This window comes from Euprymna scolopes, chromosome 15 (assembly GCF_053919585.1).
Source record: "Euprymna scolopes isolate OS-2025 chromosome 15, ASM5391958v1, whole genome shotgun sequence".
Taxonomy (NCBI): Eukaryota; Metazoa; Mollusca; class Cephalopoda; order Sepiida; family Sepiolidae; genus Euprymna; species Euprymna scolopes.
Genome location: NC_136496.1, coordinates 125820265 through 125840729, shown reverse-complemented (window position 1 = coordinate 125840729; position 20465 = coordinate 125820265). Strand labels below are relative to the sequence as shown.

Below are 20465 nucleotides of genomic sequence, written 5' to 3'. Positions count from 1 at the left end.
ATGGCTGATCAAGCCACACCGTTCTCACTTCATTATAAAATTTATGTGAATTTTAGAATATGACATTTTCATTCCATTGCAGGTACATGGATCATTAATATTTTTCTGTATGTTCTTTTTTTTTTTTTTCTTTTTTTTTTTTTTTAAATTAGTTTGAATTCTAGACTTGTACCATTTTTTAATTTTTTTTACTAAAACAGGGTTTGGTTAACATCAAGTTCCGTTCGTCTTTGTTTAAACTCTCCATCAGCTGATCTTATTTGATATATGTGAATGCTCTGGAAATGTCACTTCTGATTAATGTTTACTAGTTTTAAAATATTCAAATGAACTTGGATGTTTTCCAGAATAACAGACTATTTTAATACTGGTGAACATTGATCAAAAGTGAATTTTTTAATTGGCTGGTCGGGTTTGTATTACTGTACACATAGATTCAAAAAAGTTGTCAAAAAACAAATATATAACAAATAAATGTTATCAAAGGCGAGATAAGTTACTTTTCTACCTAACTGGATATATTTTTTGTGCTTTTATTCAATGTAACATGTTCATTCAGCTCGAAAAACATGCAGTGTTTACCGATGTATTGGAAAATTCAAAATGGCGCCCAACACTCTTTAACATGGTAAGTTTGGGAAATGGTGTTATAAATAATAAACTAGACAAAATGCAATTAAAAAAATACCGAATATATGTCAACTTATGTCACGGTAACATATAATGAGTGAATTTCTAACAGTATTTTGTCTAGTTTATTATTTATAACATCTTTTCCTGAACTTACCGTGTTAAAGAGAGTGTCGGCCGCCATCTTGAATTTTCCAATACACTCCTCAATCCCCTCTAACTACTTTAACATGTCTGGCTATCTCCCACTCTGCCGTAAGGACTCTGACAGACATATGCATGAATTTGGAGTCTGCATTCGTAATACCCTCCCCCTGACTAGAGAAACAAACCTAGAAACGAACGATCAAGCCTTTATGTGTTTTAGACTAAACATACAACATAACATTAGCTACTTTTATTTTCTCTACCGCTCTCCCTCGACCCAGGACTGCACCATGATAAACAAAGTCTCTGACAGCATAGATACAGCACTCTCCCTCGACACTAGCGCACAAGTACATGTATTTGGTGACTTTAATGTTCACCACAAAAACTGGCTTCGATTCTCTACTTACACAGATGCAGTGGGCAGCACAACACATAGCTTCTCTATATCTCACTCCCTATCACAAATGGTTATGTTTCCAACCCGTTTCCCTGACCAGCAAGAACAACACGCATCACTTCTAGATCTGGTTTTGACCACAGTTCCCGAGGAGTGTAAAACAAATGCTGACAGCCCACTCGGGAACGCTGATCATGCAGTGATAATGGTCGAAATCGCCCTAAATTCTAGACTCAAAACTGAAGAGCCAGTGCTCAAAACAACGAGATATTATAAAAAGGCTAACTGGGAAGCCATCAGAGATCTTATCAGAGACGCCCCACAGGAAAATATTTTTTCTCTTCCTGCTGAGCAGTGTGCAAGTGAGACCACTCAATGGTTCAAAACAGCAATTGAAGCACATGTTCCCATGCGGAAATTTTATAGCAAGCCCCACTCTTCCCAATGGTTTACTTCTACTTGCGCAACTGCCATTGCTCAAAGGCAGCATGCATACCGCAGAGTTAACCGACATAAGTCCAGTTCAAACAGACATAAGTATATAGAAGCTAGAATAAGAGAGAATTTACTGAAACCACTAAAAAGCGCATCGAAGCACAAAAATTAGGAACTCGTGACTTTTGGAAAATCTACAACAGTGTAGTAAATAATGGGCAATCAACAATTCCTCCACTAACCAACAATCACGAGGTTGTTTGCTCAGCAACCGACAAGGCTAATATGCTTTCCAGCCGGTTTGCCTCAAACTCCACACTGGATCCTTCCAAGCACCCCCTGCCTGACTTTCCTTTGCAGACAGACGCCACGCTAGACGATCTACAAATCACCCCTGCTCAGGTACATGCTATCATAAAAAACCTTGACACTTTAAAAGCATGTGGTCTTGATCTCATCCCAGCTGTGCTATTAAAAAAGTGCTCAGCCGAAGTAGCTCTAGTTCTGTCCAAACTCTACAACAAATGCGTTAATGAATCATACTTCCCGGGCTGTTGGAAAACTGCTTCTGTGGTACCAGTATTCAAGAATTCTGGTGAAAGAACTGACCCATCAAATTATCGCCCCATTAGCCTCCTCTCACTTTTCGACAAAATATTTGAGACCATAATTAACCATACTCTAGTCCGTCACCTTACAGATGCTAAACTTCTGACTGACAAACAATATGGATTTAGACAAGCCCGTTCCACAGCAGACATTCTCACTGTAATCTTTGAACGTTTATACCATTCACTGGACAAAGCGGGGGAGGGCAGAGCGGTAGCTCTAGATATATCTAAGGCTTTTGACAGGGTATGGCATGAGGGTCTCCTCAGGAAAATTTAAATCATACGGTATCACTGGTAGAGTACTTAACATAATTAAATCCTTCTTAGATAAGAAAAAAATCCAGGTTGTCCTCGACGGTCATACATCTAAACAGTGTGATATAAATGCGGGAGTGCCTCAGGGGTCTATCCTTGGACCTCTATTGTTCCTAATATTTATTAATGACCTCCCCGACAAAACTGCCTCTGAGATGGATATATATGCTGATGACACCACACTTTATAACAGGCATGGCAGGAAAACAAATGAACACATAACTAAAGAAATGGCAAAAACACTAGAGGATGACCTCCAATCTGTAGTGGAATGGGGACAAAAATGGATGGTCACATTCAATGCTGCCAAGACTAAACTGGTTTCCTTCAATAATTACAAGAAACCTTCTCTGCCACCAATAGCAATGGCCAGTGACTCCCTGTCTGAGAGTACATCTTTCAAACTCCTTGCCCTAACGTTTACAGGAAACATGAGTTGGAACAATTATATTGAAAGCATTGCCAGGGCCGCTGCGAAGAAGGTATGCTCTCTCTACCGTGCTAGAAAACTACTAACACCCAAAAGTATAAGGCAACCATTCGCCCATGTATAGAGTATTGCTGTCACATTTTGGCTGGTGCATCTGCTGCTAGTCTCTCGCTCCTAGACAAGGTTCAAAAGAGAGTCGCCAATCTGATAGGCCCTGAACTGGCATCCAAGCTTCAGCCTCTGTCCCATCGACGAAACGTTGCATCCCTCTGCCTGTTCTACAAGTATTTAAATGGTGGATGCTCTGATGAACTGCAGACACTTGTGCCCCCACGGCGTAGACACCCTCGACAAACCCGACAGCCAGCTAAATCCCACCCCCACACAGTAGAGATCCCTAGATGTAGAAGATCTTTCTACTCCAGTAATTTTTTCTCCAGAACTGGTAGACTCTGGAATTCCATTCCAGGTCCCTGCTTCCCCAACTGTACTGACATGCAGAAGTTCAAGTGTAACGTGAACCAACATCTTGCTGCCCAAATCCCAACATAGTGCCCCAGTAGCTGCTGCCCCTGATAGTAGCCCCCTACACCAAAGTGGCAATGTCCCTTGTTTGGAGTGAAAATGTAATAAAAAAAAAAAAAGAAATTTAAGTGATAATATCAAGAAGTCGGTCAAAAGGCAGAATAAAACAAAGAACATGAATATACAACGTTTGTAAATGGACAAACTTGAATGCTTGACGTGACTAAACAATCTGAAAACTTGCATTTGATGACAGAAGACCTTGTGCAATTCCGTTTATGATGAGTAATGAAGCATATAATGTGGCTCTAGAAAGTTTTTACTTTTTCACATAATTTTACGGTCCAGTTGACACGTTCACGCCTGTATAAAAATACAGGAAGGATAGAATATATGTGCTATAGATGTTTGCTTTGGTTTTGTATGGTATGTGTTAAGAGGTTTGAGCGGTTTTGTTTCATGTCAAGAAAGCCTAACCTAAGCTGATTCCGTTTGATTAGTTAGTAAAATATAAACACAAATTGCAAAGCATATTATTTAAAAGTAGTTAAATACCCCCCCCCCCTCCCCAGCATTTTTTACTTTTTCAGCATTTTTAAATTACTGAACAATTTTTAAATTACTGAACAATTTTTAAATTACTGAACAATTTTTAAATTACTGAACAATTGAGAATCATACTATTCAGTACTATGTTTCGTAACTTTTTTCATTCAAGATGACACACCAGTTTTCATTAGATCACAAAAGTTAAGCAATGTTGAGTCTGGTCAGTACCAGATGAGTGGCTATTTGAAAATCCCAGACACTGTATATGGGAAGATAGTGACACCTCCCTGAAAAAAAAAAAACTGCAATAACTCATGTTGTCGTTTTACCTGACAGAAATATATAGTTTTTTTTTTGTTTTTTTATTTTTTTGTTAGAGGCATTGAATTTTAAATGAAAATAAACCACAGAAAAATATTTTTATCTTACAAATATGTGATTTCTTCCAAAGATTAAGTTTTGGCATTTGTAATTTAAATACTATTTCAAGCACATGGTCCTGTGGTTCTTGTGTATATGGAATAATCTAGAGGTCTAATTTTTACAAATTCTATTCATTAAATTAGGTTATATTTCAGTAATAATATGTTGAATGTTGTCTTTTAAGTGGTGTATTGTGTCTGGTTTATCAGCATAAATATGAGACTTTACTTATCCGCAAAGAAAATAATCTAATGGGGTTAAATCACACAAACAAGATGGTTAGTTGACAGATCTCCATTTTGTGAAATTATTCGTTCATCAAATATTTCTGCTGGTAAATTGATCGTATCATTTACAATTTACAAATCCTGCTCGGTTATCAGTCTCTTCATGATGAATTGCCAAACCAATGTGAACTTAAAATAACCGATAGTTGCCGAATCGGTAATTAAAGAAAATGAAGTTGTCAATTAAAAGTTTGCTGCCTCAAAAAAAACCCCAAAAAACAAAACCAAAACATCTTATACATTCTACTGGGAACTGCTTGTGAATTTACTATTTCCTAGAAACTTTTACCTTTGGAGGAAATTAGTTCAACCAGGGCAGAGTGATTGAGTTTCTAGCAAACAATTGAAAAATATGCACAAATTTGAATATTCGGTGCCAAACTCTAAACGCGGTATGATATTGGTCACATGACTATTTTTCTATTTTTTTTTTTTTTTTCCACAAATCCTTGAGGCAAATTGATGTGCATTTTGTATCCTCTTTCGACCTGACATGTTACGTTCCCACGTTATCGGAGCTATTTAATAGATTTTTTTTTTTGACTCATCTTATCAACATTCCCCTTATTTGGGTGGTCTTGGATATGACCTTAAACTATATCCGATGGTGAGGCCCCAGCTTGCAGGCTTTGGGGAGTGTGGAGCCACCCTTTAATTGCCATTGCTCCCAGGTCCACTCTGACCCAGAGTGGTAGTACCTGTTAGGGTCCCAACTATGGGTTAAATAGAAACCGACTTGAAAACACCAAATATATTCTATTAAAAAAAGTTTTCTTCAAAATCACTGGATTCGGCGTTAAATAACCTGAAAAGGATTGATATGCCGTAAAACAACCAACTTTATTTGGGACCATAGATAAGGTTAGATGCTTGTAGCATCCTTAGAAAAAATGTTAAGATCTATGCTGACAGTTTTAAAATGTTATGAACGTTTGAAAGTGGTATAAAACAGATAACATGACTGTTGAATAATCTAATATATAAAAAGCTATATGTCTGTCTGTCTGTCTCCATATTTTCAAACTCTATCTCTTCCGAAACTAAAAGTCGCAGAGAGGTGCTAGGAGCCTCAAATTGGATTTTTTTACGGACTGTTCTTTTCTGGGTCTTTAGCCGGTTAAAATAGTTTTTAAGGAATCAAAATTTAAAAAAGCGTTATACATTTTGTACATTCATCTTAGTTTATTCTTAATTTTTAATCAGTTCATATGCGTGTCACGTTGGTTCAGTGGTAACATCACCAGCTTTGAATGCTACAGTTTTGCTTTCAGTTTCGATTCTAGCTGAAGGCACCCAAATACGTTTTTTTTACTTTTGAAATCTCAACTCTATAATAATATATATGAAATGGGGACAAATTAAAATATATTTACGCATATTTTACAACCAGGCAAAGCCAGGCTCCGCCCCCACCCCCACCCCCCTGCTAGTCTAATTTATAAACTCACTACATCTGTCTGTTTCCATATTTTCAAACTCTATCTCGTCCGAAACTAAAAATCACAGAGCTGCGCTAGGAGCCCTAAATGTTTGGATTTTGCATGCGCCGTTCTTTTATGGGTCATTAGCTGGTTAAAATAGTTTTTAATGGGTAAAAAATGAAAAGATCGTTATACATTTTGTATGTTTGTCTTTGTTTTTAATTGGTTCATATACGTTTGATGTTGGTACAGTAATAACGTCACCAGCTTTGAATGCTTCAGTTTTGCTTCCGGTTTCAATTCTAGCTGATGGCATCCAAATACTTTTTTTTTTTTTTAATCATGACTATGATAATATATATGAAATCTGGACAAAAATTAAAATATATTTAAGCGTATTTTATGACCAGGCACAGCCCCCCCCCCCTCCCTCAGTCTATATATATTAGTGGCTTGGCAAGGCCACAGGGGAGACAATCGGAGCAGCAAAACGAAAGCTGCTTGCTAGGACACTAAATGTAGGAAGATTTGTGCATATTTTATTGGTTTGAAAATATAGGGTCTTTTTTGCCAATTATTATAAAATTTTGACCATAGAATAGTATTATAATCTTCAAAAAGCCTGCAAATTTTCATGTAGTTTCGTTCGATACAACTAATGGTATGAGCATTTCAATATTCAATTTGGTTATGAGTATATATATATATATATATATATATATATATATATATATATATATATAAGTTATGTGGTTGTATTTAAATTCTGAAAAAACAACATATATATTCGAATTCAGAATTTATTGTTTGACAAAAGGAATATATAGAAGGGGTTATGTTGATTTTCTTAATCCATGGATTTTCAATTAAGGCTCATATCATCAGAGGAAATGAAATGCGTTTAGCAAAATTTTCAGCTGTGAATAGACACTTATTTTGCTTTTCAGCACAAATATTGAAAATAGTTTTTTGAGTGATGAATGATAATTATATGGAAATAATTATAGGAAAAGGAATTTGAGACAACCTGGGCAGTCCATTATCGGAAGGAGTACAATGTCCTCCGGGGTTATAAATCAAGGTAGACAGAGTATTGGTCCAGGGGAGAAGGCAGTAGTCCCATATAACAAAAAAGCGTGGTTGCTCCTTATTGATTTTCCGAAATGTATATGGGGAAGCCGTATTCGTTGGTGTGTTGAGCGTGTTTTGGTAGATGTATCTTTCATCTGATTTCTAATCAGTGTCTTATCTCGATTATATATATATATATATATATCCCCAAAACGTCTGCCCTTGTTAGAGGGAAAACTAAAACTTGCTGCTATGTTTTCAAATAATCTGAAATAACAAGGGGAGACTTGATTCCAAATTTTTTCTCATATGTTATATCTCTCCTGTTTAGAAATGGGTTACGATTATGAATATCTCCAGTATCAGATAATCCTTATACACCGTTTGCCTGTTTCTCACCTGACTACAATGTGGATGTCTTTAAGTCCAACATAAACAAATTCCTGATAAACCGCCCCCTTAAGTAAGACACTTTATCAAATTTCCATTACTAACGATTACTATGATATTATCCCATTGATTACAGTACACGCAATAACCTTTATCCCCGAGTGGCTTTGGGGCCTTGATAAGTGGTGACTTCCATGTAAAAAAAAGAAAACAACAAAAAAACTGAAATTTACTTTATGTATGAGAACCAAAGAGTGGAGATATAACATATGAGAAATATTTGGAATCAAGTCTCCTCTTCCTGTTATTTCAGATCATTTGAAACCATAGCAGCAAGGTTTAGTCATCCTCTCCATCAAAACCAGTGGTTTTGAGAGTAATTCTTTATTTGAATAGTGGAGTCCTCATATTGTAGAAAATTCGGCGTGATAAAAGTTAACATAGCACACATCAAACAAATGTTTCAGTATCATCATTTCAGCCTTCAGAATATTTTTTTTTCAGTTTTTTCAATCTAATATATATATATATATTTAAAAAAATTTTTTTTATTGCATTTTCACCCCAAACAAGGCACATTGCCACTTTGATGTAGAGGCTATTATCAGGTACATAAGCATCAGGAGTACTGTGTAGGGAGTTGGACAGCAAGATGTCAGTTCACGTTACACTTGAACTTCTGCATGTCAGTACAGTTGAGGAAGCAGGGATCCGGAAGGGAATTCCAAAGTCTAGCGGTTCTGGAGTAAAAAGGTCTCTTACATCTAGGGATCTCTACCGTGAAGAGGTGGGATTTTGCTGTTTGTCAGGTTTGTCAGAGGTATTTACGTCGAGGGGGCACAAGTGCTTGCGGTTCGTCAGAGCATTCACCGTTAAAGTACTTGTAGAACAGGCTGAGCGATGCAACATATTGTTCGCTAATTGTAAGAAACAGATATAATATAAATCTCACCTGTCTGTTTAAATCTATGTTTGTATGTCTACCTAAAACTTTTGACAGCTGCAACAGATTTTCACAAGATCGGTATCATTTTAAAGCCTGACCCTTCGGACGACAAATATCGAAAAATTGGCTAAAAACATTAATTCCTTCACCCTCAACTGGGCACTTTTCTACAGGGAGGAGTCGCTTTTTTTGCCGATATTTTCGAAAGCCATCCTCCCTTTTTGATTGTCTTGCCTTAATTTAAACCTACGTCACTTCCAGTTTGGCGATAGGCGCAACAGCAAACATGTTGGGTTTTTTTTTTTTTTGCATTCTTTTCCTCCTTCGAGCTACGGGTCCGAGCCTGCCTGTCTACTACCATTTTTTTTTTAATCTTTTTGTTGTATTTGTTGTTTTTCTTTGTTTTTTTATCAAATCCATTCTTTTTTCACTTATCAGTTATTTTATATTCTTATTGATTTTATTTAATTTTTTGTAAATTCCTGCATTTCCTTTCCAGTGAGTGACAGTTGTTTCACAAAGAAAGCTCATGATAAGAGCGGGAGTAATCTGCGATGTCTTATTGATGAACAACAAATGTAAGTATATACTCCTCTTTCTTTTATCTACATCATTTTCTATTTTGTTTTATGGGAAAAATAATTTTTGATGAATCTGTTACGAACACAAAAAACCCCAGATGAATTGGACTAAATACAAACAGCATTTAAATTGGAAATAAGTTCTAACATATACACAGGGTGAGGACGATATTTGTTGCAAGATTATTGTCTAGCAAGCAAATATCGAAGCTAGGAACCACTTAAATTAATACTTAAGCTAAGTGTAAGAAATATCGGCCACTATGCAATACCATCCACACCAGACAGTTAAAGTTCTTTGTCCATTTAATGCGGGCGGACAGTTTGGAAAAAAAGCTTGATGTTAAGAAAAATCACCGGAAAAAAATGCAAAGGCAAACAACGGACAAAGTTGACTGACATTCTCAACAGGGTCACTGGAAACACAACCATAGATCTCATCAGAAAGATCGAATGCAGAGGGGACTGGAGAGCCATGATTATCGATGCCTGCAATAACAGACCTGATAGCTGAAGAAGAAACAAATTCGCCAACAAATTCAGATTGTCTATTTAATCGCACAATTCTATGTATTTGACTATTCCTCCAAATCTGTTTGTCATTTTTTTTTTGTACAAGGGAGTGGCCACTTATTAAGGGCCGAAAGCCACTCGAGGATAAAGGTTAATGAGTGTACGGTAGTGTAATGTAGTGATTGTTAGTGATAGAAATTGCGTATAATTTGATTATTTAAGAGGGCGGCTCAACAAGAACTTGTTTACATTGGACTTGAAGAGCAGCTCAGCGGAACAAAGTTTAGCAGGTGGACAGTTCTGGGAAAGAAACGTTGTTCATGGAATTTGCATTAAGATTTAAAGTGGGGGAAATTACTGATAGTGGTTGTTGTTAGACGAGTGCTTTTTGTGAAAATTTGAAATTGGAATTTCCCTTAAAATAGTATGGATACATATACACAAGGGCTTAAATCTAATGACCTTGGCGTTCATCCAACGATTTCCCTTTCCGAGATCAAACATCCAAGAAACTTGTCCTTCTGCATTGTTCTCAATTTTTATTTATTTGACAAAGGGCTCGATGGTCACTTGAGTGGTGGGTTAGATCATCATCATCATCATCATCATCATCATCATCATCAGTTTAATGTTTTTTTTACATGCTGGCATACGTTGACAGCTTTAAGAAATTGACTTCCAATCTCTGACTAGGCCTTTATTGATCTCTCTTTTCTTCAAATACATTTTTATCACTTTATTTGTTTTCCTTGATCTTCCTTTGTGAGCTGACCCTGCTATCTCAACTGTTCTGCATCTACTAAATCCAAGAACTTCTATCCATTTTTTTTCAACGTGACCATATCATAGATGTCTACTCTTCCATACCTCATTTCATTGCACCCACAGGCCTGATAGCCTCTTCTCTTGGTCACTTGAGTGGTGATGCTCTCTGCTGGTTACTAATGGCAGAAGTTCCTTGAAATTATTCCATGCACTTTTCATTTTTTGCAATCACACTAGCATCTGCATCACTCTCTGCTTCACTCTGTTATCACTATGGTAACAAAACTTTGCAACAATCTCAATAGCTTCACCATCCAGATGTATTTTCTCCACACGAATTTGTTCTGCTATCTCAACCTACCTGTGATTTTACTGCATTTCTTGTGTACTCAATGCTTACAGACACCACAACGCCAAAAAAAAAAAAAAACATTGAATTACATCTGATTACTTTTTCACAAACTGAACAGGGGAACTTGTCTCATCTTGGGAGCTACCCAGCTGTCTACAACGTGGTCATTTTCAAATCCAATGTAAACAAATTTCTATTAAGTCATCCTTTTAAATAAACAAATTCTCCCTAGTTTTAACCATCATCATCAATCCTCCAGGTGTTTGTCTCTTTATAGACTCATTAAAACCTATCCTTGAGTGGCTTTTTGGCCTGGATAAACGGTGAACCATTAGTACAAAATTTTTTTTTTTACCTACCATATGTGGAAAATATCGTTTTTAATGTTCAATTCAATATCATCAAAGTTTTATCTCATTCGTTTATACAGTATACCTGGTGTCGTTGAAGTCCAGCAAGTTGTTCCTGATGAGTTACAACAGATTAAAGTAAGTTCTTTCTTTTTATTTTTTTTATAAAACAAATGAAATTAAATTATCTAAACAATAAAAGTTTAATAACAATATACTTTTTTTTTTTAACAAAGGCTGTTTAAAAAAATATCTGAAGAAATTAGAATGTTCATACCTTCAAGTATCAACATAAAATTTCTTGTATATTTAGAATTACACTTTTCTTTTTTTTACAAGGTGGTCACCACTTATCAAGGCCAAGAAGCCACTCGGGGATAAGGGTTATTGCGTGTATAGTACGTTACTGTTGAGATTTTATAAAGTGTCTACTTAAGGGGCCGGTTCATCAGTAATTTGTTTATGTTGGACTTGAAGACATCCCAGTTGTAGTCAGGTGGGAAACAGGCAGACGGAACAGAGTTCCACAGGCATGCACTTCTAAGAAAGAAGCTTTATTCATGGAATCTGTGTTTTGAATTTTTGACAGTGGTTTCAGCTAGACGGGTATTTTTCATGAAAGGTCGGCAAGGGGGGGGGGAACCAAAGATTAGAACTCAGACGAGCACCTGCCATGGAAGTAATGATAAACAAAGACAGGCTTGCAACGTTTCTCCTGTGGGAGAGAGGTTGCAGGGAAGAGAAAAGGGCATCCTCCACTAAACCGCAAAGTCTATTTTGTACTCTGTCAAGGCAGGATAGTGTTTTTAGTAGCTCCTGCCCAGATGTGGCAACAGTACTCCATCCTTGGACATACTTTTATATAAGTAGAGAATTGCATCAGCAGTGAGATATCTTCTGGAGCGGTAGAAGGATCCTACCATTTTTCCAGCGACCTTGGCAACAAACTTGATGTACGTGTTCCATTTCAGGTCAGGAGTAAAGGTCAAGCCCAGAAGCTTATCAAAGCATGGAGCTTCCCCAAGTCGAGAGCCATCCATTTCAATTGATGCCAGATGGGGATCAAAGTGTTGATCATGTAGATAGGAGCTTGGTTTTAGATGCATTAAAAGTAACCAGCCACCTCTTCCCCCACTGTACCACGCGCTCGAGATTAGAGGAGAGAGAATCAGAGAGATTTTGGAAAATCCGTGATTTCCGATTATTTTTGGCTAATTTTGGGGTAATTTTGACCCATTTTGGACTCTGAGATACCCTAAAAAGCCCTATACTTGTGGGATAGCCAATGGGAATGTTAGATTTAATGATAACAATGCATTTATAGTAAAAAAATGCACCCTGTGGCTTTCAATAAATGATTGTGTGTTCGGGGGCGAAATTTGGGCCATTTTCACGTGTTGATGCCGTCAAATCACGTTTGGGGCCAGCGACCCTCCAATTTTGACCCGTTTTGAAAAAAATCACTTGTTCCCATCTATTTACATATAAATGAAGGTAATAAGCCACTTTTGGCATTTATTTGAAAAATTTTGTTTCTATAGCGTACCCCTACTGCAGGCCTCTGATTTTTGTCAATCGACCACTACTCTTATGAGCCTATCGGAGAGAAATGATTTAATGATTGAGAAAACATTTCTTGTTGTACCATAGCTGGAAATCTTGTGAAGTAGACCCTTATGCCATAACCTTGTCGAAGGCCTTTGATATGTCAAGAGCAATTGCCCTAGAAAGGAAGCCTTTGTCAAAAGATTCACTCATCCTGTGAGATATAACCGTTAGCACATTTGCGGTAAATCTTGCAGAACGGAAACCATATTGTGTGTCACTAAGAAGATTGTTTCTGCTGAGGTGGTTTACTATTTCTCTATTTAATATTGATTCCAGCAACTTACTCATAACAGACAGGAGGCTTATTGGTCTGTACTGAGAGGGAGATGACTTATCACCTGAATTCTTAAATACAGGGCAAACTGATGAGGTTTTCCAGGGAGTCGGAAAGCACTTCTCCTTAAGGAATGCTTAAACAGTTTCGTAAGTATGGGAGCAAGTTCTGATTGAAGCTTTTTTAACACTATAATTGGGATGCCGTCAGGGCCAGTTGCTTTACTTGAATCAAGATTCTTGATTAGCTTGGCGACCTCATGCACAGATATTTGTATGTTACCTAGTGTGTTCTGTGTTATAGGAGGAAATATGGGGAGTTGATGGCCTTCGTTGCATAGGGTAGAATTAGCTGCAAATTCTAGAATTCTATTCATAGCTCTCTTGCATTTTTTATTACTCTTTTACAGTGGTTGCTGGCGTTCCTGAAAGCAGCTTTAGTCTCAGTGCATCTATTACGTTGGTAGTTATGGAAAAAGTGATTTCTGTGCGTGATAGCAGTAGCACATTCTGGGGAGAACCATGGCTGGCTGTTAGGTTTTTGTTGGAATTTTGATTGCAGTAGTTCTTCACTGAAAAAAGAAGTTAACGAAACTTTATGTAAAAAAAAAGGAATCCTTCAAAAGAAACCGGACAAAAAAAAAAATGAACATTGTTTGTCAAGAGGTGCTAGACCGAAGGAATAAAATAAAAATTGTCTTGTGATAATATAAATTAATAAATTAAAAATTATATATATTATATTATATATTATATATATAAATAATAAATTAAAAACTGTCTCTTCCAATGTGATTTTATTATTTGTATTGAACTATGTAGCACAATATTACTTTCTGAGTATTTATTAGTACTTATGAATTTATTTCATTTGGGTCAGTTCTATATTTAATATATAATGGACACTATTTTCATAGAAATGTTAATAAAGTTTTTTTGCTGTGTGTTATTGGTTTTTCTGTCAAAAAAACTAGTTTTTTTCATTATGAAGAAAAATGTTTGCTGGTTAAATATTTTTATTATTCTGTGGAATTTCCATGGGTCCTGCTAGTTGTTATATTTTAGAAAGAAATTTTGAATAAATAAATGAACAAAAAACAACATTTGTAATTGACTGAGGAAAAAAAAATTGTTTTTAATTAACTGTTAGTGTTCTATGCCATCTAGAACCACATTAACCGAAAATGAAGTTTGCATCATTTATCCGCTCAACAACACATGAAGTCATAACTCTTTGTTTAAATCTATTTTTAAATAGGTTTAAAAGTTGTCAGTAGAAAAGACCAATCACTGTGAGGCTTACAAGTAGATACTGATACAAATTTCAGTATTTCATTGTTTGCATAAATTTCTTTCAAAATATCTGCTTTTGACTCTGTATTTTCTTGTGATTGTCAGTACTTAACTTCTTTGAATATCCCAAGTATTTACGGCATATTCTGAACATTTGTTACAATCCCAAGTATTTACATGAATATTTACTCAAACTGAATTTACTAGTTCATTCTTTGTTGCTGATAATTTTTAATTTATCTCAGAAACTTTTAGTTCTTTGCCCGGTCGTAAAATATGTTTAAATATGATATTTTAATTTGTCCAGATTTCGTATATATTATGATAAAGTTGTGATTTTATAAGTAAAAAAAAAGTATTTGGGTGCCATCAGCTGGAATCGAAATCAAAAGCAAAACTGTAGCATTCAAAGCTGGTGATGTTACCATTGTACCAACGTGACACGCATATGAACTGATTAAAAATAAACCCAGATGAAGGTACAAAATGTTTAACGATTTTTTAAATTTTGAACCATTTTACTAAACTATTTTAAACCATTTTAACTAGCTAAAGATTTATAAAAGAATGATCCATAAAAAATCCAATCATTTGAGGCTCATAGCGACTTTTAGTTTCGGAAGAGATAGAGTTTGAAAATATGGAGACAGACAGATATAGTGACTTTTATAAATTGGATGGGTGATAACTTTTGCTGTTTTTTTTCTCATGTTTATTTCTAAGTACAAGTCATTAACTTCTTTTCTCTTAGCAATTTTGGTGTATTTTCAAAATATAAAAGAATAACTTTTCAATAGTTTATTTTTTTTTATTGTGTTAAAAATTTCAAATTGAAACTGATACTGAGAAAAATATGAATTTTTTTTCTATTGAATTTAAATGATTTTTTTTTTTTGCATTTGAAATTTAAAATTTCTCTTTACAAAACTAAAACTATGAGAAATGTAAATGAAACAGTTTTTGGGATAATTACAAATGAAATAAATAAACTTAGATGCGTACAATATTGATTCTTTCAATTCTGTATGCATATATTTTTATGCGGAATGCCTGTACCAAGAATACTCATGCTAATAATGTGTATAAATTTTTAACCTACATAACCTTTTCAAAATATTGATTATTTTATTAAAAATATTTTCAACTTAATCAAATATACAAGATAATTAAGCAAATAAATAACTTGTTTTGGATGAAGAGGTAAAATATTAAACGAAAACTTAACTAATTTATTTAATAACTAGGTTTTTTATTTTTTGGTTAGAAACAAAGTATTGTATCTGTTCTGATGGTACACATAATCTATTTTGTTTCTGGTCAGTGAAGGAGTAGTCCTTTTAAATTGATGTAATTTTTATTCCAATCCATAGTGCCCTTTTTAAGGATCTGGTTTTTCCTCATATTAAAAATTGACCTTGTGTCTAACTTTTTTCTTGTGGCAATTGAAATGCAAGTAAATAAATTGGAACTATTGTTTTTTGTACAAATGATAATTAACAAATGATAATTAACAAATGATAATTAACAAATGATAATTAACAAATAATGTTTTTAACATCAAGTTTCTTCAAAATTTGTCTAAAAGTGAAGACCTTGTAAACATTTGAATAAAAAAAAAATATGATTATTCCTTACAGGACCTTATCCTCAAGTGGCTTTATAAAGGTCTTGATAATCATTGACTTTAGTAAAAGCAACAAAAACAAAAGAAAGAGACTCCGAACTTGGAAAATTTTCATAAAAGATCAAATATTTATGGACAAATTCTTTTTCGACTGAAATTATTTTTATGATTTTAGTTCAGAAATTTGAATCCTAAATCCAATTTGATATTTTCGTTTTTTTTTTTTGAATGTTTGATCTTAATAGTTTTAATTATTTGTTTTTCTTAATGTTTATAATCTGTAGGACGTTCTCAAGGACTGGTGTGACCGTTTGCAACTTGATTTAATTTTAACCACTGGTGGAACAGGTTTTGCACCCCGTGATGTCACACCAGAGGTCAGTTTATTTTGTTTAGTATACATTTTTTTTTAATTTGAATTGTTCATTTTTTTTTTAATTTGAATTGTTCATTTTTTTTTTAATTTGAATTGTTCATTTTTTTTTTAATTTGAATTGTTCATTTTTTTTTAATTTGAATTGTTCATTTTTTTTTAATTTGAATTGTTCATTTTTTTTTTTTAAATTTGAATCGTTAATTTTCATTGGTTTGCTTCACAGTTCTCATTTAATTTGAAAAAACCCCCCAAAAAACATTAAAATTTATTTTGAAAATGCATTTGAAACTAAAATGTAGATAAAAATAAACACCTAAACAATTTTTGTTCAACAAAACATCTATAAAAAGTATTACAGTAGAACCCTGGGATATGGTATTAATCTATTCCGGGATTGGTGAAATCGATGTATGATGGGGGTCTAACCAAATTTTTTACAGTACATATAAAAAATTAGTAACAAAATACAGTAATACACATTCTTTTAAAAACAAAGACAAATATGGACTCTGCAAAAAGTTTATCATTGATTGAATGTATTTTGAAAATAAAATATTTAACACCTTTTCAAATTTTAACATGTTAAACTAACTTAAAATTAAAAATGGTAAATAAATGCCCTAGTTACAAAAAGGAGATTTTTGAACCAAAGAAAAATTTAAGATATTGTTAAAACACAAAAGCAAAAAAAACAATACAAGCCTAAAATCGAGATTAGTTATCTCCCTTAGATTGTCAACCTTCAACAGCATCAAAGTAAAAAAGAGGATTAATTTTCCTGAATAAAAAAAAAATAAAAAGGGATTAATTTGCAAAGTCAGCCAAACAGAACTAATTAATAACCTTAGCAGTTGTTTATCATCTCATATTTTTATTAAACGTTTGTCAAAATTTATTTAAATGAAGATTTTTAAAAATTTCCATTGAAAACAGTTTTTTATTGGTTGATCTTTCTTTGAATTGAAATTGCTTTAAGTTACTTTCTTTTCGTGGGCGAATGAGTAACTTATCCAGTTTTTCGCCTCAACGTTCCGGGTTCGATCCTACCTACCTACCAAAACTTTTTTGTATTTTTAAAAAATTTTTCTTTTTTTTTTTTTACATCATGTTCGTTGTTTTTTTTTTTTTTTGTTTTTCTGATTTTTCAAAAGAAGTTTAACATAGGGTTTAGATCTACCCTCCCCCCCAAACACACACACCTACAAGCACCCGGGCAACGCCGGGTACCCCCGCTAGTCTATGTTAAAAAGAAATGTGTGAAAGTTTACTTGCTACATAATTTATTTTAATGTGTAAATGATAAGTCTTTTATAACTTTTTCCCTCTTTATTTAGGCAACCAAAATGATTATTGAGAAGGAAGCACCTGGTTTGGCTTTCACAATGATACAAAAGTCTTTGGAAATAACACCAATGGCTATGCTCTCTCGGTATGTCACATTTTTCTTGTTAAACTCGGGAAAAATATTTTAAAGTGTGTGTGTGTGTGTGTATATATATATGTGTGTGTGAGAGAGAAAGAGAGTAAGTAAATGTTGAACTCAAATTTAGTATAATAATAATAAATTGCACACACACACACACATATTCTCATCACAGAGAGAGAGAGAGAGAGAGAGAGAGAGAGAGAGAGAGAGAGAGAGAGAGAGAGAGAGAGAGAGAGAGAGAGAGAGAGAAAACAGGAACAAACCAAGTTATGTATTCATCAACGTTTTGTCTTTATTGCAAGACTTCCTCTGGATGAATGAAATTAAGAAAACAAAACACAAGTACAAATATTTGAAAATATATTTTTGATGTATGACCTTGTTTCGTTTCAGAAACAAAAAAAAAAAAATCTCTCTTTTTCATAATCCTATGCCCCCCCCCCCACACACACACATTTTTCGTTTCTGAAAATGAAATAAGGTCATTACATCAAAATTATTAAAAAATATTTGTACTGGTGTTTTGTTTTCTTAATTTCATTCATCCAGACAAAGTCTGGCAATAAAGATGAAACGTTGATGAACACATGACTTGGTTTGTTCCTTTTTTCTCTCTCATCGGAATACTATTTCCATTATTGTCACCACATATGTGTGTGTGGATATGCAATGTAAATGAATGAACAATAACCAACAACTTCGATTGCTTGTCTGCATTAAGAATTTCCCCCAATTGTGACACATCTCAAGTCATCCCAATTGTTGCTATTAGTAAGGTCTATAATAGCTGCATAAGAAGTATGATGTTGTATGGCAGAGGGTGTTGGGCCCTCATCCAGGCCTCATTTGCCCAAGTTCAGAGAAACGATAAGGCAATGATTACGTAGATATGCAAGATAAATCCAGATCCGAATCCAGAACATTAGGTCAGACAGTCTACATGAGAAATTGGCAATCTCAAAACTTGATGTCCAAATTCAAATGTTGTATGAAACAAGGGATACAACAAAAAGAAAGAAGCTGTGTGTACTAAGATGTCATAGAAAGAAGACATCAAACAAGATTATGAACAAATGATCTCCACAGTTGGAGACTTTGCATAAGAATCTGTTGTTGTTGTTGGGAACATCAACAAAAAATCTGGATAGTGTGTGATTTTTACCATAAATTATTATTTTTTCTATACACGACTTTTAGCTGATATGTCTGGGTTTCTAATCCCCGCCTCATAACATTACATGATCAGTAGAGATGATTGTCTTTACTGGAAACAAAAATGTTGACAAGTATTTAACTCCTTGAATACTGAGCAGTAACAGTCATAGAGATGTTGATCATTCTCTATGTGGTTGGGGTAATGGGAGCAATTAAAAAGAACAACAAATTGTTCCATTATTTTCTCTGGGATTTCGTTTAATTTTTAAAGCAATGTTCAGCAAGTACATCTAGATGAACTGCATTTGTCTAGTCAACCCATATAGATGTGATGGCAGCCACAAAAGCAGATACTTATTTCCTTTGACATCAAATACCTAAAAAAAAAACAAAAAAAAACAGAATCGATCTCTTGTCCATTTTTCTGTGCATGTAGTATAACCTCTTGACCTCCAACAGAAAATTTCATTTGCTTAATCTAAACTTACATGGAATTTTCTGTTTTTAATCTTATTTTTAACAACTATTTTTGCTGCATTTATTTGTTATCGAAATGCATTGAGATTATAATACTATGACATTGGGAAAATAATAAGTAAGATAAGAATGGTAGTCTAAATCAGGGTTTTCCAAACTTTAGGACATCATGGAGCCCCTGAACAAGGCAAAGGTTTTTCACAGAATACTAACAATTTATAAAATGAATATGCAAAACATTAATTTCAAAATTTAACACTAACTATGATAATGATAATGTTTACAACCCTTTTTTGTTTTTGATTAATCAAAAATTGTTGCATTTTTTGTTAATTTAATTTTTATTTACTTTTCCATGAACCATATGGAAACTCTTTACGCCTGTAGTTATGTATCGTATCTCTTTCCAGTAAAAAAGATCAATAATTAAATGTTTGCAACCATTTAATTTTTCCATATAAAGCATTTGGTCCTCTTTAAGAAAGGGCTTCTGGAGAAGAAAATTGGGTATTGCATTAACCAAAACATTGTAGAAATGACACTCAGGATAAGAACAATAGTCCGAAGAATCCAAACAATATGAAGAAAATTGCTGATAAAAATAATAGATTGAATGAATTACAATATTTATTAATTGATCAAATATTCAAATGCAGAATTTAAATAAAAAAAAAATCCTTAATCTATGCATCTAGTACATTTTCTATTGGATCTTTTTTGCATAAAACTAAATCAAACAAAATATAACCCACATCAGCAGTGTTTCAAAATTTATAATGATCAGCTGATTAGTTTAGGAGTGAATCCTGTAGACACATAGACATAGAGCTCACTTTGAAAATTCTAATGATAGGTTTATTAGTTTTGGAGTGGATCCTGTATGTACAGATATATAAACAGAACTTTACATATAGACAGATGTGTACCTCATTTCACAATACTTCTACAGAATTTAAATCAAATCAAACAGATTTTTTGTCAAATTAAACCTAAAACTTTGGGTAACCCTGGTCTAAGTAATACAATTTATCAATCCTTATCTCAAAAATTTCAAAAACGTTTGATCTGTAGTCGCATATTACTGTCAAAAGC

At 34.1% G+C, this 20465-nt stretch overlaps 1 protein-coding gene across 1 annotated transcript in view; it reads left to right on the top strand.

Annotated features, from left to right (window-relative positions):
• LOC145294115 (gephyrin-like) overlaps positions 1 to 20465 on the top strand; it is a 68884-nt gene that overhangs the window by 10370 nt on the left and 38049 nt on the right. The window contains exons 2-5 of the mRNA XM_080141213.1: positions 9080 to 9158; positions 11222 to 11279; positions 16224 to 16316; positions 17650 to 17744. Coding sequence (XP_079997339.1) covers positions 9080 to 9158; positions 11222 to 11279; positions 16224 to 16316; positions 17650 to 17744 — 325 coding nt within the window. The remainder of the gene's footprint in view (positions 1 to 9079; positions 9159 to 11221; positions 11280 to 16223; positions 16317 to 17649; positions 17745 to 20465) is intronic.